The 25,233-nt window shown below is 42.2% G+C and overlaps 1 protein-coding gene across 3 annotated transcripts in view; it reads left to right on the forward strand.

The window, feature by feature from the left end:
- The first annotated feature begins 707 nt into the window (after positions 1 to 707).
- The window catches only part of LOC306830996 (CD166 antigen homolog A-like), a 35,046-nt gene continuing 10,520 nt past the window's right edge, over positions 708 to 25,233 (forward strand). For all 3 annotated transcript variants that reach the window (XM_079354806.1, XM_079354808.1, XM_079354807.1), the window contains exons 1-2: positions 708 to 988; positions 25,058 to 25,164. In XM_079354806.1, the coding sequence (XP_079210932.1) occupies positions 931 to 988; positions 25,058 to 25,164 (165 nt within the window). In that variant the 5' untranslated portion in view covers positions 708 to 930. The remainder of the gene's footprint in view (positions 989 to 25,057; positions 25,165 to 25,233) is intronic.

The following is a 25,233-nucleotide window of genomic DNA, read 5'->3' on the forward strand; positions in this document are numbered from 1 at the left end:
TTAAACACTGAGATGAGGACTAAGATAGATCACAACAATGATTAACAAATAATCAGTTCTGGACAGACAGGCTTTATTTTAGTTACCATTCAACAGCTTAAGTATTGGGTATAATCTCTTCAAGCATAGTTAAAAAGGTCATCTATGGCTAAGATTTTCTTTTCATTCTTTTTCAACCAAACAATTGTTATTGAATGGAGTAGATAATTGCCAGAATAAAGCTGGGGATACAAAGTACAAAGGCATTAAAATGTACTTTTATGTCAGTAAGGCTTTAAATGCAGGTTGGAGGATTAGTGTTTTTTTCCTCCTCTGTTTTCTTTTTCTGCTCGAAACAAGACTGAGGTGTTGCTTGATTGAAGGTTTCCCTCCTTTTTGTGTCTGCCCGTGTGAGTGTGTGTGTGTGTGTGTGGAGGGGGGGGGGGGGGGGGTTACGAAGCAAAAGAGAGGAGTTGAGAAGATGAGAGTAAAGAGAGTGTGTGGGAGGAGAAGAGGGGGGACATAGGGGGTAAACTGAGGGGGGTCTCAGGAAAAGGGGTGGGGTGTGTGTGCGTGTGTCTGTGTGTTGGGGAGGTGTGTGTGCGTGTGCGTGTGTGGGAGGAAACTGCTAGGGAGGATAGTAGAGGTGGGGTGGGACGGGTGGGGGCTGGGCAGGGGGTCAGGGGCGGAGCAAAAGATAGAATTCCCCGCCCTCGCGCTCGTCTGTGTGCCCCTCGCAATTACCTGTTCCTCCAGAACTGATGAGAGCGCGTGTTGGTGAGCACATGCCACGTTGAGAGAAAAGCCAAGTCTGAACTGAACTGTCTTTTCCGGTGTAGCAGAGGCTCGCGAGGACCATTTATAACTTTAACCAGCTCTAACAACAAAAACCTCTACCAAGTGGTTTATTACGCATCTCTGAAACAAATTGAGGACCTGAGAGCCGCGAGGATGCACTTGTTGTCCAGCTGCGTGTCTGCCCTCCTCGTCACCGCTTTCCTCTGCCAAGGTAAGCTATTGTCTCATTAACCGACCAGAGTGGCGGGGATTCAAGCGGGGTGCGCTCGTGCGCCAGAGTCGCAGGTACATCTGGGGTGGGGGAGCGGGGATACTCAGCGTGTCAGCAGGTGCCACCTAAAACTTCAGCCCGGGTAGTCGAGCACATTTCCGAGAGAAATGTGAAAGAGGCGGTGCTCTAAGTTTGTCAGTTACGGTTCTTATCACTCGTCTTTTACAAAGTCGTGGCGGCTCTGTTCGATGTTTTTTTTCCCCTTTACAGATGGCTTGAGTTATATTTTAACCTATTAATTGTTCATTTTAGGCTATTAAGCTAATTAAAAAAACAAAACAGGCAAATTTATCGTAAATGCTGTTTCAAATGGCTTATTATCCACATATAATGCAGTAACCACTTCCCCGTATGGGTTAAATTGTAACTAAAACCCTTAACACAATGTTTGTAATAAAAAAGGCAAGCGAGTTACGCAGCTTGCTTTAACTTTATTGAGTTAATACACAATAGGTCAGTCCATTTCTCAAAAAGTGACTTTTCTGTTTGTAAATCGCCTTTGTGACATGAAATATTGTTCAATGTGCCCCCCCCCCCCTTCTCTATCTCTCACTGAACCCCCCCCCCCCCCCCCCAGAAGATGGGAGAGGCATGCAGTGAGGGAGGTGGTCTTCATCACCCATTCTTCACATGTGCTCGAGCAATGATGTCATCATGATTCCTCAATTTGATTTTTTGTTCCTGTCCTGCTAATGCAGGCTGTTGAGCATAATAATGCTTCCTTCACATCCTGTCTGATTTATTGTAATTATAGTCTGCCTGTTTGGTTTGGGGATACAGCTCCTGACTGGCTCCCTCTAGTAATTACACATGGAGAGGACTCATTTTGGACGTTGATGTGTAATGGATTGTAGAAGTGAATGCTTCTGAGCGAGTCAGCAGTGTAAGACATTGAGTTTGCTTTAAGTGGTGCTTGATTAGAAGTTGACAAATGTGTGATAAAACAAGGACAGGAGTGCGTTTGAGAACATCTTTTTCTTGTTCTATGTTTCCTTGTCTGCTCAGTCAGGCCAACAGGTAGCAAAACCATGTGCTCCCATCACTCAGCCAGACCATTAAGCAAAGCTGCACATAAGCTCAGAGGACCCCCACTTGGAAAAGAAAAGGGGCGGAGAGGTTGATCCCACTGTACTCCTTTCACGTCGTCGCACTATGGTGGCGCCTGTTGTTGTAAATTAACACCATACAGCACCTATCAGTCAGGCTCAGGTGGTTTATTTGAGAGGAAACGAATGGCCCTTTTAAGGTGTTTTTTTACAGCGCTCTGCCTCTGCAGTGCCGTGTGCTTGAGACGGGGAAAGAGTGCACTGAGTTGGTAATGAGGTTAGACTTTATGGCTGTCCACAGTGCTGTGTGTTTAGCAGACGTGCTGCCTGGAGTGATGGTCAAAACATGTGTGTGTGTTTGCTTACACAACAGATGGTCACTTCTCCAAGATAAACCCTGTGACTTTTCTCCTGACAGGCCTTCCTGATTATTTCTCTATTTGATCAGTGTGGGTAAAAAAAAAAACTAACTGTAAGGGTTTATTGTGTTTGGGATTTTCAATAAAGCTGCGTCGATACTGCTAATATAAAAAAACAGGCCCGTGCTTATTGTATTTGAAAAGATGAAGAAGCTCCAGCTTGTAGGGCTTTGAAGGCCGCAAGAAGTCAGAGACAGAGTACAATAGATGACGAAAAACAGAGCCCTGGGTTACTTTTAGAACAAACAGTCTTGGAAGATAGTGCATCTGTTTTTTTTTTTTGTTCACTCCCTTGTCTCCACCCTTCCCCCACCACCACCCCCTCCTGAACAGACAGGCAGCGCTCGGTGTCACAGCTGGTATTACTTGTCGGGCAAGCAGGGCTCTCCCACTCACTAATGGACTAATCGTGTGCGGGGGGGGGTCACCCAATTTCACCTGAGCTGGATTCACTCTCCAGCCTTTCATCTTTAACTGGGTTATGTCCGGACTTGTGATTCGGATGTTTTCATGTTAATGAGCATGAAAAAGTACACTTGTGATAGACATGAGATTGTGTGTGCTGCTGTGTTTGTCGGCCTGTATGCGGCTCGCCTTGTTTATTGGCGGTTTCTTCTTGATGTTTTGGAGGCTTCTTGAGCTTGTTTCATCTTCGAACTGAGATTTCTTTGTTACTCGCAGAGTATTGTATCCCTTCATGCAACATTCAGATGCAGTCATGACAAGTATGGCAACTGAGGCGAAACACGGCTTTGAATAAAAATGCAGCATCTATTCCTCACTTTCTCCACTTTAAATACTCCCTTTCTTACAATAGTTCTTTCTTGATCAAATTTAGCAAATGGCTCCGTTGCCAGCCTCAGAACAAAAGTGAATTCTGAAAGCACGCTTGACCATCTGAATAACTGCAACAAAACGAGGGAATAAGAAGAGAATCTGCCGGATTTAATAGAATGAATTGGGCAGCCAAAGATCTTACGCTAACAAAGGGAACAAACCTCCCATTAATCCAAAGTTCTTCTCACATATTAGAACAGAAATGCCTAAAATAGTCCCAATGGGATCATCTACACATCTCATTATCCTGCTGGGTGCTTAACCTAAATCTGGCAGCTGGAAATGTCCCTCAAGAGGCTCTGTAGGGCTCTCTGTCCTGAGTCCTGTGTTTGCAGTGGAAGAGTGAGAAGTGGAATCTTTTTGTGCAATCACACACTTACCGAACGTGTGTTTCTGCTGCAGAAGATCACGTTTTGTGTCGACAGACAGATGCAACGAGTCACCCAAGCGAGTGAAACAGATGTTCAATAAGAAGAATTACTTTGTTTGGGTGTGTTTGATTAGATGTCTTCCTCAGAATATAAAATAAGAAGCTACATGAGCAGAAGGCAGAGATGCTGCTTTCAGGGACTCTCGCGTCGCTAGGCAAGGCCATACTGTTAATTTAAGCGGTATTGGGGAGGGGAGCCCTGTGTCACTTCCCATCAGGGGGCGCGGGATTCCTCGCAGCGCCCCTAGCAGCACCGCTTTATAGCCTCCAATGTGAGGATCAAGCTTAATTAACTACTCACTTCCTAACTAGAGCTTTAAATGACATGAAAACAGATACGTAGATCAGAGCGATAGAAAAGCAACCTGCAGTTCTCGTGACATTAAAACCTGCCTTTTACATAACCTCTCATGCAGTGAATAAAAAGAGCAAATAAGGTTTTAGTGCAAACCTAAAATGTGGAAATCTCAGATTAAAGTGGATCATTTACATGCTCTACTTCAGTGAAAGAAGACACACTTTGGAAACCCAGAGTTTTTACTAGAAATTAGGTCAACTCCCAAACTTCATCTCAGAGAAGTGATGCTTACGACATGCATCCGTGCAATATGGTTAGCTTTACTTCAGGCCTGCATGTATACAGCAGGACTTTATGAGACTGTTGGCACATCGATGCTCTTAGAACACGAGTATCATGACGATGGAATTCTTATGTAACACAGCTGAATTTAGACATGCATTAAGGTTTTCTTTCTTTTCCCATTTTGTGTGCCCTGCACTCCTGCATGGCTTAATGTGGTTTACACCCACCCACGCACGCACGCATGTACGTGCACACACACACACACATCCCCAGCAGGGACACTGAACAGGTGGAGTAATGTTGGTTTTTAGTGCCGTGAAGGGGGCAAGTGTCTCTTTATGGTCTCTGTTTGTGTGTGCAGTTGTTGAAAGAAAAGCAGTTCCCCCCCACACACACATTAAGCCAAATGATCATTTTTGAAGTTTTTCCTCCATTGTTGACTTCAATATAACGTTAAGAGACCGCCAGGGTGTGCCAAAAGTTCAAACACTGTTTCAGTTTCTTAAATAGAATCTCCAAATTCTCACGTCTCACCCAGAACCTCATCTTTAAGTGAGATTAAGTGAGAAACAGTGAACAAAAATAGGAGCTTCCACATGAACATGCTGAGTTTCCTACATGTCACAGAAAGCAGTTCCCTCTGAGCTGGACTCAGGGAGAGCAGGGAGACGGATGAGAGGCTTTGCCTTGAGAAAATGAAAAGACTTGTGTGGCAAAAGTAATCACTCTCAGGCAACGACTCGGTGAGAAAAAAAGAGACCTTTTGTTCGCCTGTGACAGTTTTACACACAGGATTATCAGTAAAACAGGAGCAAGTGAATCTTAATTACACTTTGGTGATTGGCCTGCCCCTCTTCTAGAGCCAGAGTGTGAGACATATACAAGTCTTATAATCTCTTTTAAAATTGCCTCTTTGGCTGTCAAATTTTTTTTCTTGTTGTGTAATTTACCCGTCAGGTAAGCAGGGCTGTATTGACTTTGATGCGTTTTACTTTCCCAGTCTTCTTGTTCGTATTGAGGGAGAATCATTTAAAAGTGAAAGTAAAGCGTCGCAGTGTTTCATCAGACAGACTAACATCTCAAGTTTTCTCTTTGTCATATTCTCGCTCTACCTCCTGCACACAGGTTTCTCCCTCTGCCATGCAAAATAATGGTTTATTTGTTATCCAAGGGGAGGGCTCTGAGCTCTATTGTTTCAGCCATAAAGAACGGCTTAACAACAGGAGAGAGATGAGTGTGCTATGCAGTAGTGCCTCCTTCTTTATGCAGGACTACCCCCATTGAAATGCATGAAGGTATCCTTGGTTTTTGGTGAAAGACCAGCAGCACTCTGAAATCGGGGCGGCCCTTGTTTCAGGGACAAAAAAAGTGCAGTTGTTTCTGTCCTTTGTCATTGAAGCAGTCTCCAGCTTTCACTAAGATTCCTGTGGACTCCCGCCGACTGTATTGTGAGGCCGGCTCTTTTTAAACAAATGAGTGTATGATTGCGACTTCTTGCTCCCGCTCCTCTCTTTGTCATTAATATGGAACAGCACACACCCCTCTGAGAGGGCACAGAAGCTGCTGCCTGTCCCCCGCACCTCACATGTGCAACCTGACAGAGGGAGGGAGGAGGGGTGTGTGTCTGTGTGTGTGTGTGTGTATGTGTGTGTGGGGGAAGCATCTCTCCGCCGTATGAAAAGCCTGTGACCACACCCAGCTCCAACAGGGGCCTGGATCTTTGTTCAAATTCTCCATTAGAGTCATTGCCGCGTGCTAATGAATTCTTTGAGAGGCCTCCATTAACTGTGATGGTAATTATTTGACTTCAGAGAATATTAGGGGAATATACCATGAAGGGGCACATGTGTATGGAGAGCTGGAGGCGTGTGCTTAAGAGGCCTTTGTGACTCACATTTGATGAACTTCTTTTTCTCATTAAAATGTATCTTGTAGATTCAAAAGAACGTGACATCAGTCCTTGTTCTGACAGCAGCAGGGGCTCCTCCTGACCGACAAAGAGAGGTCACTGTTGAACCTATGACATTCATTCCTGCACTTCCACAAAATCATTATTTCTGCTCATTTTTGAGTGAGAGTCAAGTGGGAGGACAGGGGGCTGCTTTTGTTTCAAACCTTTATTTTGGCTTGGTCTAAGGTTCATGGAAGTCGGTCAAGCTTTTGTGCGAGTCATTTCAAGCCCTGGGCCAACTAATAAAATGACTAAGTTTTTCTCTTTCCGTTCATTTCACTTTCAATCATCCTGTTTGTTCCAAAGCTCTTGACTAGCTGTTCCATTCATCCAGACGCTGTCTAGCAATTTTTCATACATGAAACATCGCGCTGCTCTCTGTTACGTACTGACTGCCTTTGGGACGTAACAGAATAGTCTTGTGTCTACATTTGACCTCGCATTCTTGCCATATCTTTGCCGTTTTTGTGTAGCGCTGATGTCCACCATGCTTCCTTCATAGCAGCAGCAGCAGTCTCCGTTGCCTGAAGCTATCTTTGATTACATGCTGCTCGGGTTGAACTTGCAGGAGACAGGAGTTCTTATTCAGGGAGACACTTTCTCACAGGGGGATTGCCTGAGTGTGTCTTTGATTGGAATTAAAAGCCTGCCATTTTGTCAGTATCAAAATAGGATACAAGCTAGAGGATTAAATGGTTGGCCGGCTTCTCTGGGTCATCAATGTATCAATACAGGTGGGACTAGACAAAAGCTCAATGGAAATCTATAACGTTGTCATAGGGGAAAGAAAAGCTCAAACCTACACTCTAACTTTGCAACTGTCTGTCATGAAATTTCAATTTATGGTTGGTTGTGAGGGTGCTTTTTCTGACAATGGAAGTTATTTAGTTGTAAATCTGTCATTTAATGGATTTCTAGCTGCTCTTTAGACACGATTCCCATGCAAGTTCACCTCTAAAGCTACCGGGGCGTATGTGGATAGACTCAATTAATTGAACAAAATTGACAATTTGGCACGCATCTGTGTCTTGGTACCAAATGAAAAAGGGTCCTCTATATATATATATGTATATGTGTATATATATATATATGTATATGTATATACATATATATATATATGTATAGAGAGAGAGATCGAGAGATATGAAAAGAAGGCTAACAATAAACAGGAAAAAAACAGTACGCTAACGGGCAACAGCGATCCTAGCTGACAGCATACGGTTTAAATGTTGTATAAGGTACAGATAAATACTAGACCTAGATAAGCACAAAGTAGTGGATTATTGGGTAAAATTCTGCATTATATCATTCCAAGAAGAAGTATCAATGCCAATGAAACAGTGAATTTCAACTGCAAAGAAACTATTGGCGAATAGGAAGTACTTTACTGTAAACCATGATCAGTATTCATTGGCTTGCACCTTGAATATTTTCTTGAGAAGACATGAACTACATATAAAATTACTTAACGTTATTGACCTGGTCTCGAAGCAACCTTTACTCTAAACTGTTCATATAACATTAATTCTCCGGTTCCCTTTTGAAAGCCAGACATTTTCACATTCGTGTCCATGAACACTTGGCCTTAGGGCATGTACTTTCTCCAACTTATTTAAAGCCGTGAGTAAGGGGAAAGAAATGTTGCCCTCATAACAGATATTTTATTATTCGCTCAATCCTGTTGTTGAGCAGAATGCAGCCGCATCAGAGGAGCTCTTTTCCTTCGACTCAATGTCAGTCAAGTGGAGACTTTTTAGGTGGCAATTACCAACTTGCAATGCTTTAACTGAAGTCTGATGGTGGATATTTTATGTGAAGACGCTCCTCTTTGCCGTTAAGTATTCAACTGTTCCATTGCAAGACCTCAAGAGGAAGGTGAAGAGATGCTTGTCTGTTAATTGGATGCAATACTTAATTTTCTAATAGGATGCCTTAAAGGGTCAAGAAGCATAATGTTCCTGGAGGGAATTTTAAAACACTACACATCCCACTGGTGCATTTCAAATACTGACATTTTCACTCTGATTTTACTTGGACTCAATTGCCGAGTACAAACATTAAGCAAGATCCAACCTAAGGCCTTTGTCAGATAAAAGATGCTCGATGAGACTGTCCAGCTGTTCCTCAGGGCGAGGACTTTCTGAAATTAACTTGAAACTCTTTAATTTGAAAGAATTAGGATGTCATAAGCCATTATTCTACCATTCATCTCCCCCCATTCAAGAAGTGAGATACAGAATAGGTGACACATCATTTCCTGGTGTAATGACGGCGACTTAATTTGAAGGCGCAGGACCACACAGCCCATAATTTGACCCTGAAAGATGAATCAATCAATTCCTGCTCTTTTCTGGGGAAATCTCAGGACTACCGCTCTTATTGTGAAGGGCTTGTAAGCATGTTATCCCATAAACACAACCAGTACATCAAACGAAACACTAAACCAAACCACAGCAGCATCAAAGCCACAGTTAGTTATTACGAGGATATTCATTCAGCCATATTGACGTTCCAGGGGGGTTTCTAATGATTGGACAGCTGTTTGTTTCCCTTCTTCTTGTCCTCTGTAAAGTTTTCTGTGTATCTCAGGTCATTACATCCACAAGATTGCACGTTCTTTCTAACTGGAATATATTTTCCATGTTTTTGTTTTTGTGTATTTCCTACATTTTAGAGGTATATTTTAGCAGACTGATGACTCAGCGCTTTGAGTGCTAACATGCGAACAACATGCTGATGTTTAGCAGGTTATGTTGTATAAAAAGGCAAGGCTCATCATTTTAGCTTGTCAGCAAACAAACAGTCATTTCCTCAGGTGTGGATAACTAAACCTTAATAATTAAATTAAATACATTTCCTTTTTTAAATAAAAAACAATCATCTTTTTAGCTTATGGACAAATAATGAACTGGCTTTTATCTATGAACAGGGCTGAGTGTCCAGACATGGAACTCAAAACCATAAACATTTTTGAAGTTTTAGAATAGTCCTTAAACCTCTTCATCGATATTCTATGTTAAATTTAATGGCAATCCATTTTGTATTTTTTAAGCTTTTTCACCTGGTAACAATCAATAGCCAGCTTTGCTATGAGTAGATCCACGCTGCTTGCAGAATGACTAAAAATATGTATCCCCATGTATGCACACACATTTTGTTTTGTTTCCACCACAAAGATGAGTTTTTATGTATTCTCAGGGTGTGTGTGTTGTTGTTTTTTTAGCTAGGATTTTTTGCCTCCTCCGGTCTTTCAGGGGAGTCTTAGCCTGGAGCTCTAGACTTTCTGTCTGACCCAGCAGTGGAACCTTCTCAAGAGGACTCTCTGAACAGCGTGTCGAGTCGACTCAGCTTGCTTGAAGGGGGGTAGCCTATCCGTGGAGAATTTAACTCCCAAGCACTCCTTTTGGCCACATTGCAGATATTTTTGTATTCAGTAGATACAAACCGCTGATAGAAGAGTTGTTGGCACAGTTTTGCTTATTGTTGTGTTTTTGTGCAGTGAGGTGTTTTCTCTGCTGCTCCGGTATCAGTTCGATCTGCAGGGCTTCTTGTTTTCTTGTAGTTTACCGCAGCAGAAGAGACAGAACGGAGGCGGTTAAATATGTGCAGTGCTGGGCAGGATGGTTAAAAGCACTTACCTTTATGTGTGGCTTCTCCTCATGTCATGATGGAGGGAGAAAATCTACTTTCTGCTGCCTCTGCTAATGAAATTATTAGTCCTTTTAAAGGACCCATGCATCCTGACTGTGACACACTGAGTTCCATCTAAGAGTGGTTATCTCGTCCTACAGAAACAAAAGATGCAAACAAAAGGGCAAGCTGTGTTTTTATAAGTTGTTTTTCTTTTGGAGGATAGCACTACTTGTGACCTTGCTCAGAAAAAAGATGTTTTTTGGGAAGGGTAAACCTGCCTAGGATGCATACATTCATCATCACACACAAAAACAAGGGCTATGTGCGCTAGTTAAACCTCTTTGCCAAATCACCGTTAGCGGTTATTCCCACCACGTAAATCTGAAAGTCCTGAAGTTGTAGGAAGACTCATGCGATATGACAGCCCACGTTAATCTGCAACCTTTCACAGCTCTCCATCAAAGCCGACGCTGGTCCGTGGGTATTAAATGTGAAACCAAACAGATTTGATGTGAGCAGGTACATAATCCTTTGTATGTACTATCTGCATTCCATGTATTCCTCCCACAGCGCTGTGCTCTGTACAGACCCCGCCCCCGCCCGCAGCCAGAAGCTAAAGCAGGACACACTTTGAAATCGTCATGCCCTCTTTAATACCAGCCAGGCTGCCGTGCTTATTAGGATGGGGAGCGTCTCCTGCACTGTTTCACAGTGGAGGGGTAGAAGGTCAGGTCTGTCATTATGGCTGCACAACAGCATACATGACTCAGTGCTCAACTAATGTACAAGTATCAGCCTCTCTGTGGCAATTACCTGAGATGAAAGCTACAGCGGCCATCTGCTGAACAAATGACAATATCTGCCTGTTATTATTATAATCTTGTGTTTACAGCCTAACAAGGCATACATTATGAATATAGCAAAAGAGGAGTGGAGCGTTACTTTCAGACCACCGTCAAAGTGTTGCACATATTTCCATTAATCATCCAGTTTGTGTTGGGAAAATATGAGTCCTCGCCTCATGCAGCGTCTAATGAAGCACTTTAAGATCGATAAGTGGAACCGTTCTTGTTTACCCTCATAGAGAAATGATGGTCCTTGGGGCTGATTCATCTTCCACTTTATTCAGGGCTACATGTGGGTTTGTTTTGCGGGGAGAAAAAAAAAAAGGATCACTTTACCTCCAGCAGGGCGGTAGGTTCGATTGGCGTCCTCGGGCACTAACTGCAAATGTAATATGGTCATACAGAAAGTATAACAGCAAACACAACTGCTCCCGCAGGACCAATATGCTACAGATGTTCAAAGGATTTCCCTTTGATGGGAGGCGTGGGGGCAGGGATGGGGCGGGGCCACTTTATCAGGAAATAAGAGCTCTTGTGGTGGAGACAGGCAGGCAGGCAGGCAGGCAGGTACTTGAACAAAAAGCAGATTACACTTTGGGTAAACAGTGGAGTCTGTAGCTGCCAGCTGGGCTTATATCCTCCAAACAAAAGAAATAATGTAATCACTCGAAATGAAATTAGTTGGAGGGGATGTTTAGAGTTTGACCTTCGTTGCTGCTCGTACATAAAATACAGTATGAGGAGTTTGGTCTTACTTTTTCAGCCAGGACTTCAACGAACACACAACAAGGAGAATGTCCACCACATGTCCCCCGAGCCCAAAATGACACATGGAAATTACCCTTTTAATAGGTGTTATCTCAAAAAGCCTATTGGGGGCATTTCATTTTTGAAGATCACAATAGTCCATTTTAAAAATCAAATGAAAAAAAAAACAAAACAACAATGATTATTTACTTTAATAGCTATGGAAGTCATTTTGTCGCAGCCCTAAGGTTACACATGAGGATTTGTAATGGCTTTAATTCAATTTATAACATAATCAGCTGTTTATCCTTTTTTCAATTCACTAATTAGTTCAGGAATGTCACCAAAAAAACCCTGCTCAAAATCCATTTCAAAAGCCCAAGGTGACATCTTAAAATGGTTTGTTTTGTTTGACAAACAGCCTGAAGTTAATTAATTAACATTTATTAAAAGAAAAAAACAAACAAACAGAAAAGAGCACAACATCCTTGGAAGTTGGAGGCGGGTTAATGTTGAAAAAAAAAAGGGATTATCAAAGGTGGTTATTGTCTGTGGATTGATTGATTAATCAGTCAGCAGACTTATTGTTCCAGTGCCATTGTGTCTCCCTTCCGTTTATCTTGGATGCGTGATCTTATCACTAACACTCCCTCAAGCTTATCTTTAAAAAAAAAAAAAAAAAAGAATTATAAACTCTGTTCTATCTTTAATCCAGAGCGCAGACGCACACACAGAAGTTAGTCTGCTTCAGGCGAGCGAGGCTGACAGGTTCATGGCCTTTATGCAAGAAAAAGAAAAAAAAAAGAAGATCCGTCCTGTCTGATGTGAAACCTCTCGAGGAGAGCAGGTGAAGCGACGTGAGCTTTGATGTCAAAGAGCTTGTTTTGAATGTGTCAGGAATATTTGAGAGGCTCCTATTAGCACATCTGGCCGAGCAAAGGGGTGGGAGGGTTGAAGAAGGAGAGTGTTATAATGACTGCAAGATTCATTTCCTGGGTTTAGATTTATGGATATCGGTTCAAACGTGTCACAGATTCAAAAGGGCTCTTAGGTGAAAAGCATTACTCACCGTTAAAAGTCTCCATCTGGAGCATCCCGCCATCTGCTGCACCTCTTTAACCCCTCCATTGATTTCAAAAGGCTGTAAACATTGATTGTATTATCTGTGTGGCTGCATTTGAAACTTGAATTGGGTTGATTTCCCTCCCTGTCATTCCTGGAGAAAAAGGTGACGTGTTATTGTGGTTATACGAGCTAAAAAACCCCGAGTCCTCGAGCAGGAAGTTGTTCCCTCGGAGAACCTCTGTGCCTCTATAACTGTGCTTTATCATCTCACACCCAGCAGAAGCACGAGGGAAGCATGTGATCACATACTTGTTAGTGAAGCGTCACTAGAGTCAGATTCAGGTGCCTTAAGTGTTGCGGGTCTTTGAGGATAATTGAAATCCTCCGAAAATACACTGAGAACGATGTCGCCTTTCATGCACGCACACGCACACACACACACACACACACACACACAATGTGTAAATGTGTTATTCTTCCATAAACATGAGCTGCTGAAAACTTAACGGATCTGCAAAGATCTTCAGATTAAGTGTACACGCAGCCTAAACGTCAAAAAAAAAAGACGTTTAAGGAAGAGGTGTTCGGTAACTGCGAGATTGACAAACTCAAATTCAAAGGCCCCCGTGATAAGAAGCAGAGCTGCTGCTATGCATACGAGCCGTTCATTAAGCACAGGGGAGCAGGACGAATTCAATAAAGCTCCTTGGATCTGCCACTTTATTAAAGTTTGAAGGCTTCTTGGCATATGAGAACGTTATCACATTTAAATGACTCCGAAATGATTAAGATTGAACGAGTGGTTTCTAATCACACTCCTGCGTTGGCTGAACGGAGAGTTAATAAGGCCGCTGCCTTTCTTCTCCTCGGCACACATGCTACACATCCAATGAACTCGGAGGCAGCCGTTCTTGTGTCATTACCGGTGAATGGGTGAGAAGTTTGAGTGTTGAATAGCAATTGCTGTTCTCGAGGCGAGTTAAGTGCGTGAGGATGACCGTGAAGATGAAGATACGGACTCACCGGAGGTCGCCTGTTCGTCTCTGTTTGAGCGCTATTTCAGAAGGTCGTCAACCTCTGATTGGTCGGTCAAAGCCTATAGCTGCCTCAGAGCAAGTCAACTCAGTTTTATGTGGTCCAAACACTTACACACACACATGAAGATGAGCTGATCTATCCAGCAGTGACTCAAGTTTTAATAGCTAAAAAAAATGTGTACAGCCACTTTGAGTGGTTCGCAGGTAGACCGGCGACTTTTAATAGCTTCATTATCTCTTTGTGCGCTCTTTATATATTTTTACCTGAGTAAACCCCGTCATTGTGACGCATTCAAGGCACCACCGTCCAGCATGAGACTCTGATGCAGACTGGAAGTGTAATAATCAATCTTTCACATTCATGGACAACGACTGGGGTGACGTAGCGCCAGCTGTCCCGGAAAGTGGAGAGGAAGGGTTAATGGACGAGGAGGAAGCGTGCTTTGTAAATGGCCTAATGCTGCCTTTAATGGTACGTCGTTAATGGGAGCTCTCGGTGGATGTTTGGAGTCAGGACTGGGAGATCTCCTCCGATCTGCCCTCAAGTCTAACCTACAGGCCTTTCTCGCAACCGCTCCCTCCCTCAGGTGCCGTGTGGCCTGCGCCCCTCGAATACATAATTCACAATATAATGGACGGGATTTTCTGAGTGCACTTACCGCCCCGGCTCGCTCCGCGCGGGCCGGCTGTCTTAAGAGCAGTCCCTGGACCCGTGCGGCTCATCTGCAGACTCAATTTATGACATTTTTGAAAGAGGTTTTTAAGACGCTCGTGCGGCCGGGAGTACAGAGACGAACATTGGAAAGACTGATGATCATGCCACAAGATCAATTTCTAGGAAACCTTATGGCAAGTCATTTAGAGTGATAATCGCCCCTCTTGTAAAATGCTTTTATCTCGCCCATCTGTCTCGCCCCGAGGACAATGAATCCTGAAAGACTTCCTGTAATGCTGCAGGGAATACAGAGGATTTCAAATACCTTTTTTCACATACATTTCTGAACGATAAGCCGCGTCTTGCTTCTAATTGTACGGGCTTAAGGGTTATACTATCATTATTTTTTTGCGCTTCCATTAAATCAAGCTCCAACTTTGCCTCCCCCCGGATGTTAATTTTCTCTAAGTGCTCTGTTGGAGCTTCAGACGATAGTTCAAGTTAAATCAAAGCCGAATGCTCAGCTTTGATTGTGTTTTCAGCATCTTTAGAGGGATTACGTTAAATAAAAGAACTTCATCATCATTTATTGAAAGTGCTTGACAATAGTTTTCTTTTGTAAAAATCTCATATTACACTCAATGCTTATCAAAAAGAAAAATGCAAGAGGTTAGTGAATCTGTTCCAGTTTTCATTTTGTGTAGCTGTGATAGGCCCCGCTTGATGCAGCTGAAAACTTTCTTTAAAAAATAAAAAAATAATAAATCAAATAATGAGTTTCACATTTGCTCTTATATTTGGCATATTGTTTGCTATATGAGAGGATTGCTGTGCTGGAAGAGCTAATGAGACAAGGTTTTGGCAATCTTCCTGACAGTGTGAGGTCTGTTTTCTTGTTTCTTGGCTCTGTGTGTTTTTTTTGTTTTTTTTTCATATTACCTCCGATACTTTCTCAAACACCGACAACCTGACTCCATGTTGAGACGTTTCCACAGCAGCCTCATTAGATTTTTAATGGAAGACTTTTAAATGTAAATCGTCAACAGGAACTTTTTGATGACACACTTTGCCTCATAGCAAAAGGGTCCTGAAGATAAAAAAAAAAGGGGGGTAGGCGGCAAAAGAGATAAATTGCCCTGACGGTGTCCCTAATGGACCAGAATGCAACACGGTCACGAGGCACCCTGTGTTCTGAGCTGTGGAAAAGGACTCGCCGCTTCCTTTGGGCTTATTATTCTAGAGCACACACGCTATCATTCCCCTCACCTAGCTGACTAACCCACAGCTGACGCAAAAGTGTTTGCACCTGCTCTCGGGGGATCGTCGCCGGGTATGCTGGGAATTGTAGGAAATCACAGGTTAGAAGCAAACAAGATATGACTTAAATCAAGACATTCATTGTGCATGCAGGAAGTCTCTGAGGAAAAGAAACAAGATGACTGAAAAATGTTATCCAAAAGTGTAGGGTTAGGCCACGCCCACTTTGAGCTGGTCCAAAGGAATAAAAAAAAACAGCGGAAATCTCATGATAACAAAAGCATTTCTTTGTAACAAAGCTTTTGGTCCTTCTTAGATGCTTTTGTTTTTAAACCTTTTTAAATAATATCGTTCTTTGTTTTTAACTTTTAATGTAGCACTTTGAGTTCTGTTGGTGAAAAGGGCATGAAAAATAAATTGTATTATTATTATTATTATTAAAAGCTGAGCTGATCTAACTAGGACAGGAGAAATATTTTTTTAATGTTAGACCCCAGCAGTGATAATAACAAGCCGATTTGAACAAAAGAAAAGTTTTTGGGCGGCTTTCATTCCTTCGTTCATAACACATTTATGATTTGATTTTTTTTTTTTTTTAATTTGCAGATTAACAATTTATCACACGAGTGGCTAGAAAACACCTGCGTGCTAAATAAACATTTTCCCCGCTCCTCGAGTCCTGCTCCGTGTTCTTTGTCCTCTCGTCTCAATCCCCGGCGAGAGGGCGGAAGCTGCAACCTGATCCCTCCTCAGCAGGTCTGCACAGGTACCGAGCCCTCCTCGGGATGAGTCTGAATCCAGAGGAAATGGAGCCAGCATTTTCAGTCTCAAGGCAACAATGGGAGCCTGACAGGTGGGACTGCAGGCGATGCATTAGCCCTGTTCCCGCCTGCTGTTGTTTGCCGGTGTCTGTTGACCACACATGATGCGGCAAATGAACGTTGTTGTCTTTTTGCCTAAGGTGGAGAGAGCTCTTGATATGCTTCCCTAATAAAATCCCCACTGCATTTTCTTTCTAGCTAGAGGCCTGTGTAGAGCAGGTTAGTCTCTTTGTTTTTTAGTTACATGAGGGGTATTAACTGAACTATACTCCTCGGTGTCTATGCAGTTTTATTCCTCTTTTACTAGTAGTGTGAATAGAGATTTTGTTTGTCGAGCATAAAGGCTGTTGTTGGTTTTGGTTTGCACACTGGACTAAAAATGTGCTCATGCTGTGCAGGTGAAGGAGGGGAGCCATTATGCCCGACAGGCTAGTAATACTGTGTGTTGGATACTCTACATTATTTGCCATTTGCTATCCATCCTCCTCATCCTCCTCCTCCTCAGCAGAACACAGGTTTGCTTTGCCCCGAGGTGACAAACATTGCTCTGCTCAGTGTAGGCGCTGGAAATCAGAGAGGGGGGGGTGTTATTTATTTTACTGGAGCTTTTGAAGTTGTCTCTTTTCTGACAAAGAAAATCAATGGAGCGGAAAATGACGTCAAAATGAAGAGATGAGTCGCTTGTATTTATTTGATAAAACAGCTCGATCATCGCAGAAGCTCCATTCTGTCTGCTGATCATACAGTATGTGGTGGTTTCTGCCTTTATTGGTCTAAGTGTAAGTCGTAAATGTTTGCTTAAGTGGTGATGATATGCCAAAACAAGCTCAACACAGAGGCTGTTTGTATTATTATTATTATTTCATAATGGTAACAGTTGAATTATAGAGAGATTGTATTAGAGATAATTTCATACTGTGAGTGATTGTTGGTTTCAAACTCAGCTCCAAAAACGGTACACGGAACACATCCACACACTGAGGTCAGTGTTTGTAGTGTGTGTGTGTTTCAGGAAGTCATGGGACACGCCCTGCAGGGAGTTCATGTCAATACCACTAAACATGAAACAATTATTTGTTTATTTACCATCTACGGGTTATTGTCAAAATCAATAGTCATGTCTTTTCTCAAATGTCTGAAAACGTTTCCTGGAGGCTTTACTAACAGATGTATGCCGCATGTTTTTTCTCCATCCAGCAGACCCAAAGATTAGAATCACTTGAAAAAAAACAAGACAGCGGCTAATCTTCATGATTCAGTCCTAAAGTAGAACAAATGTTTACTTGGAAAACGATTTAACCAATTTAAAGAAATTAAAGATTTTAAAGACTTTGTTAAGATGAACATAAATCCAAACTTTTTTTTTATTTAAGTAAAGAAGCTTTTTTTTATTTATTTTTTTAAGGACAGAACCTTTGAAAAGAGACTATAACTTGCTTATGTTAGACAGTTCTCTGTCTCTCTCTATCATTTCATTAGAATGACAATGAATTGGTCTGGTCTTCAAACTAATAATCCATTCCACTGTTTTCATATTTTTCGCACGGAAATCAAAATGCAAAGCCTGAATCCCACATTTGAATGTCGTAAAAGATCACACTCTGTTTCCCGTCATAAAACAATAAATGTGATGGACTTTGGACAATATTTCTTGTGTAACGGTTAGATAAGAGTCCACAGAGAGTGGATCACTTATTAAAACAGAAAAAAAAGGAGTAGACAGCTCTTCTTCAGACAGACAGCAGAAAAGAGCCTGTGGGAACACTTTCAGAAAATGAAACCTTTGTCCCAAGGCGTTCTGTCCATAAATGGAACATCTTTGCACATTGGATCTCTCTTCCAGACCTTTGCACTCTTCTGAAGGTCAATGAGACGCAGGGCAACATTTTTGGTATCGTGGCCTTCCTGTGTCTTGAAACAGATGGTGCGCCATGAAAATGGTGCTTTGGAAATGACTCTTAATTGACACTGGAGTGCAGTTCCTGTCACATAATGTGGCTTTTGTCTACGCTGAAGTACTGAACAAACTCATGCCTGCTGCTCGTTTCAGTAAAATAGACTAGACCAGGAGGATTGTCAACATCCGCACTGGACCAGAACCGTTTTTCAGCAACTATTAAGAACTTGATTATTTGTCGAGCCAAATCAGCAAATCATTTCTAGTCTATAGCTTCTCAATAGTGACAATGTAGCTGCTTCTCTTTGCCACATTTAACTAGTAATCTACTGTTTGATGGCAAACTGTGTTTGACCAACATGATTACAGGTCATCCTTAGAACCTGAATGTCTAAAACACATTTTGTGACCTTGGTTTCTACACTTATTTAAAAAAACAAACAAACAAAACCTTCATGGATTATTGAGGGAAGTCAGGAGTTCTGTAATGCCAGTAAGGTTAATCACGTGGGGATCAGGAGTCGGAATTTTGGGACCAATGTGTTCAAGGGACTCCCTCAGGAAAACTCTGCACACTAAAGCTGTTTAAAGTTAGTTAAACATGTTCCATTCATTTCAAGAGACGGTAACAACTATTTAAAGCACATCACATTGGATAGGTCATTTGAAAAGAAAAAAAAACTGACTTGAAGAAAGAAGTAACAGAAACAGCTTTGGCTATGATTTTAAGTTGGAGCTAAAACATTTCCAACTGCAACGCATTGATTCCCAGTTCAGTGCAAACTGTTCCAAGAACTATGACGTCTTTCACCTGGTCGGAAAGGGCCTATTTCCTGTCCACACTGTCAAGGCCAGCAATCCATCATTTGTCAAGATTTACAGTTTAGACCAAAGAGGCCATTCTCTGACTGCCATCAGAAGGGCCATTGGCGCAGCATGGCTACGCAGTTTGACGCCTTCCCATAAACATGAAATAGGTAGGGTGTGTTTTTGTGACTGTAACCACCTTCCTTTCACTCCATCACAAGGAGCAGAACTAAGTGGATACTTTGTTGTGTAAGCTTCCTCATTAGTAGTTTGGAAAATGATTCTGTGAGCTTTGGGCTTTTTTGAAGACCAGCTCTCGACCTGCTTGTGTGTGTCTATGTGTGTGTGGGTGGATGGGGGAGGGGGGGGGGGGTTTGATGCCCTTAAATTTAATGCTGTAAAGACACTGACAGGCAATTTCAGTTCGTAGGAAAAGGCAAAATTATAGAGCACCCAATGTTGACGCTTTGAATGGTGCCTCCTGCAACTAAAAGAGAGGCGAGAAGAAGCATGTGTGAAGGGGAATGCTGTGCGAGTGTGCTGTCTGTTATCCATCAGTAACATGATTACACCCTTCCCTAGAGAGAGTGAGAGAGAGAAAGAGAGGAATAGTGGGGACTTAGATGTGTGTTTTTATTTCAAGAAAAGAAATCAATCTTCAAACTGGTCAGGAGCATAAACTGTTACTGTAGCAGAGTTTTTAATTTAGTAAGGTGCAGGTTAATGAAGTGAATACAGAAATGAGTGGAGTGAAGAAGCAGACTAAAGTACTTTCATTAGACTTGACACACTCTCCATATAGCTGTCTCCATCTTCTCCCTCAAAACACTCCCTAACATGCCATCTGTCCACTGTGCTGCTTTACATGACGCTACATACAACATTAAGCAGCATTGTGGGCCTGAAATAATACATATATATTAATAACAGGTATTGGTATATCGCAAGGGTGACAGTGTGAAATCATTGAATCAGTGCACAACCCTAGTGTAAATGTTCAGGTGAACACATCTGTTATCACATTGCCACAGATTGCTTCCTCCACTGTCTACAGGACAGCGAACCCTCTTATTGTTCTTTTCAGCCAGTAATGACAGATTGAGTTGATCACATTTCATCTCCCCTGATCTCACGCACTCGATAAGGCCATTCAAAATTAAGCCGTTGGTGTAATTATTTAAGAAAAGACGGGGACAAGAAAGCAGGACGTCACGGAAGGTTAGGTTTTCCTTTAATTCTTTCTCTTTAGGCAAGCGCTGTTCAGTCCAAGAATCCCGCCTTTCCTCAAGTATTATTGATCCAGCTGAAGTGAATCTGTCTGCCCTCCTCACTGCTGAAGTGCTTCTGAAGCGAGGCTATTTGCCATCGAGTCTTTGAGGACATGCGCCGTGGGATCTCCATTCACTGCACAATCCTCATTTTCACTTAATAAGTTTAGACCTCCATTTTCTGGTTGATGTAGGAGCCAAAAGACGTATATACACACACAATCACACAGAAACGAGAGGGCGTAAGGTAGCAAAATAGGGATATAGAAAGTAGTGTGGGATGGTAGCTGATTTCCCTGGTGAGCTTATATCTGAGCTGTCGTCACCTGTCTCTTCTCTGGGAAAGAGGAGCCTTAATCATGAACATGAAAGTGTCTCCTGTGGTGCTGCCTCCTGTCTCTGTCACTCGCCTGTCTATTACTTGGTACAGACTGAGTATTAGTTAATTCTTTCTTTTTTTGAGGGGGGGGGGGGCATAATGAAGGCTCTGCTTATTTAAAGTGCACCCAAACTCACATCAAACCTGACACGCAAAGATATTTCAAGTTCAGATGACTAAAATGACACCAAAAAAAAGAAGAAAAAAAGAGTAAAGACAGGATGTACCACACTGGAACAAAGTCTTATTCAACACTTTCATCTTCTCTTTGGCATCTTGGAGACCCTGGGTCCTCTTGAACTGATCACAACTTTTTTTTTTTTTTTTTTTTTTAAATCTCTTCAGCTTGAAATTTCCTGACTCTTCATTTGAAAAAAAAAGAAAAAAAAAAGATTATGAATAAAGGATTGCTTCAAAAACATCTATGCTTTTTGAAAGGATGACATGCCCTGATGTCAGACAGTTTTGGGGATTTTCATAGACTTTGTGACAAAATACAGACCACACAATATGCCATTATTAAGTGCAATAAAAAGACTTCATGGGGATCGTGAGTATTCTCTTTCATCATGCTTCAGCAAAGTTTGTGGCGACGAGCAGTGTAACCTTTTTATTGCTTTTCTTAACATTTGGCAAGAAGTAAAAGTATAGTAAGAGAAACAGCTGTCGTCATAGTTACGAGTTTTCCACATACAGCAGTTGGGTCTGCAGGCCTTTTGCAACAAAAAAACATCGGTTGCCACTCCCTGCTCCTCCCTCATCCTCCAGACAGCTGCTGGAGGTGATAGCTTTATGTATGCATGGCGTGTGTTTGTCAACGTGAAGTCATATTTCTCTCACCTACTTTTGTTGCGAAGGATTACCTTATCTCCGTGAGCAGCAAGGAGCTTTGTCTTCTCCAGCCCAACATGTGTGATTAGTTCTCATTGTGTTACAGTGTAATCTGCGCAGATAAAGCCGCTTCCTTAACTCACACTCTTTATAAAGTTCTCAGAGAAGCCGAACACACAGCTTCATTTGAATATTCAACAAGCTCGATTTGAATTTGAAATGTAAGGAGTTTATTATACAGGGAGTGCGATAACCTCTCCAAGACGGCGGAGCTTGCGATGAAACCTGTGGACTGTTGTTTGTTTATCATTTGTGAGATTCAGCAGTACAGGTTGTGCAGAAATCTCTCCAAGGACGAAACCCAAGGAAACATGCGGACCTGCCCGGCCAACAAGATTCTGAAAAAAAAAAAAACATCTATAAGTTTTCTCGGCCATTACACCACGCCTGGCTTCAACACGCTGAGGTGTAGCACATTATCTAGATCCTGACAGATTCTTTCTGGCACCCCACTCTCCCTTTCAAAATGAAATGTAGCAGGATGTTATAAGAGTTGGCACATATGTAAAACATGTCCCCATGTCTTGCTCAGGCAGCTCATTAAATACCTCACCCTGATAGATTCCCCATGTCTCCCTTTTCCGCCCAGCGTGTACAAGCGTCTCCGTCTCGACCTGAAACGTGCACTTGTAGCCGAAGCTTGTTCAAGCGTGAGAGTCAGTTTCATTTGATTTACATCAGAAAGACAAAAAAAACAAAAAAAAAACACAAGGGAATGTGGGACGGCTACATGAGCACGCTGCGTTCACACCAGCAGTCGGCATTACCATTTCAGGTGTAACGGGCTGATGTGCACCCTGTTGCCAAAATCGAGGTGTGAGCAAATGTCTGTGAAATGCAGCCTCAAAATTTCCAGCTCAGAAACTTCCAATTTTCCACCCACAGAAAATCAAAGACATTTTCAAATGCTTAAGAAAGGAAGACAGGCCTATTCATGAATACGGGAATCCAAATGGACGAATACCTAAAGTTGTGCGATGCAGCAAAACAACGTGGATCAGTTGGTGATTAGATATTCGGGGAAACAGAGAGAGATGTGTGGCAAATCTTTGGACAATTTGTGGAATTGTTACAGAAAATAGTTTTAATTCTGCTGCTGTAGTCAACAAGTGATGGATGCTTATCCCAGTGTCTGGAGAAGACTACCTGGTTAGACTGTCAGCTGTTGAAATGAGTCGAGGTTTGTTCTGTCATGTGCTGTCATATTTAAATGTCGCCTCGCCTCATTTAAATGCAGCAGCTGAATCTATTCAGGTGACAGGCTGCGGTATCGGCATTCCTCCAGTAGTTATTGGGCGGTGCTTTGATGCTCACATCTGATGCTTCACAGATAGAGCTCTGAGCCCTGGTTATAACCATCAACACAGATAAAGCACATTTCCTTTTTTTTTTTTAAAGCCCATTGTTTCCTTAGTCAGTGTTGGAAATCATTTTTATTGTCATTCTATCAATATGGACGTCATATAAAACAAGAAAAACTCATCGACTGCAGTTATGATGGATGACATTTTGGAAAAGCACAACTACACTACTCACTGTTTGCATTGAATGACACCATAGATCACAACGTTAACTTCAAAATCTGTACTACTACTAGAATTTAATCAAAGATGAAGTGTCAAATCAAAAATAAGTTGTTAAAATTTAATTACAAAAGGGGAAATACACAATGACAAAGTTAAATACAAAAAAAGAAGGTATATATGAAGCTTATGTGTAACTACACCTGAGGCAGTTAGCCTAGCTTAGCATTAAGACTTAAAACTAGAAAGCAGCTGGCTAATTCTGGTTGTAAATCCCAACATGGGACTTTCAAAGTAATTTGTGCACATTAGATTCAATAGTAGGAGAAATGTGTCCATCATTAAGGGCAGGGGTATCTTTTTAGATTCCGCTGCGATTTTAAGCTAGGCTAAGCTATCAGTAAATGTAGCCTCATATTTAACAAACACATGATGAGGATCAGTCCTCTTATCTCACTTCCCCTCCAAAAGGAACTAAATGTATTTCTTAAATGTCAGTTTATTCATTTATGAAGTGGAAGTAGTGGCCACAGGAAGGCCTATCTTATCAGCGACAGCAGGAACAACTTCAAACAACGAACAGCACAACTTAACATGAGGCGAAACATGCCCTTCTAAAAATCAGATTATTGAATTGTCTGCTGCGTGTCATCTGCTCGCTGTAGCAGCTTCTCTGGCGGGCTTTACAACTGTCAGCCTCCAACTGGAGGTTGTTTCAGAGCTGACACTTCATAAAGATGAGTGACAGGTGTCTGAACTTTGTTCAGCTGAGTGTCAGGAGGAAGCCAATAAAAGCTGGTTTTGTTGACATGAGGCAAACTATTAGCTGCTGCTGAGTGCTTCTAATGAACTATTGCACCATGAGAGTCAACAATACTTCTGTGAACTTCTGTGGGTGTCTTGATATAAAAATACGACAGTTTGATTGAGGGAAATGTCACAGAGAGGCACGCAGACGTTTGTGCACCTCCAAACTTGCTTGCTCATTGCAACATCACAAACAACTGTGTAAATATGCCTTCAGGGTCCCAGTCTTTAGTCTATTGTAGCGCAGACAATGGTAACCATAGTAATAGTATTTACTTTCATTCAAATGGGATTCAAATGAGTATCACACACATAGCCAATGAATTTTACACCCTGTCTTTGCACGAGGTAAGATGAAACTGAATACAAGTTTGAGGTTAACCTTACAGATTTCATCGTAAGCATATGTCACAAAGTGTCGGGGTTGGACACGCACAGATTATTTGAGCGTCGTAATTGTTTTGTGCTTTTTTCCTGTGAATTCTCAATACATAGTTTGTGACTGATCCGACAGATAGAAGCTTGTCGCCCACCACTTTGTTCTCCACAACACTTTACTGAACTGCTGATGAGCTGTTGTGGAGTTTTATTGTCGCATACATGCACACCACCCATGGGTTTACCTTAGCCTGAACTCGTAGAGCTCTGAAAAGTTGTGAATCTGAATAGGAAGAAGAAAAAAAACAGCAACACCTCATTTCAGTCGGGCCATGGCACACTTTTCTTCCCGTGGCCCTCTAGCTGGAACCCTCGGTCGCTTCATTGAGACACTTCTGCTGGCACCCTCATCCCATCCCCCCTCTTCAGCACTTTGTCTCCATGGCGATGTATTGAAGGAAATTTAGGGCAGGAAAGGTTGTTCTCCCTTCAACAGGAGCTGTAAATGATCAGAAGTCTATAGAAACGGTGGTCCTCAGTGTACGTCTCCAGACACTTAGTGGTCAATAAATGCCTGTCAAATATGCACAAAGAAGTTGGACTTTGTAGCATTCAGAATTATAAAAGACTTCAATCTTTAGCCAACACATTTCCAGCTGTGCCGGGGCTGACCAGATTAGCCCATCTCTGAAAGAGTAATTGAAAAATGTGTCTCTGATTCTCTCTTTCCCAGTGAGCGGTTTCGAGACTGTTATCGGCCTGTACGGGGAGACGCTGGAGATCCCGTGCAACAATGGAGCTGTAAAAGCAGATGATGTCGTGATCCTTAAGTGGAAATATGTAAGTCACAGCGGAGGTCAATGGATTCAAAATGGTGATGTCCGTCTGACACCCACTTATCATGTCTGA

Source organism: Symphodus melops (assembly GCF_947650265.1).
Source record: "Symphodus melops genome assembly, chromosome: 10".
Lineage (NCBI taxonomy): Eukaryota > Metazoa > Chordata > Actinopteri > Labriformes > Labridae > Symphodus > Symphodus melops.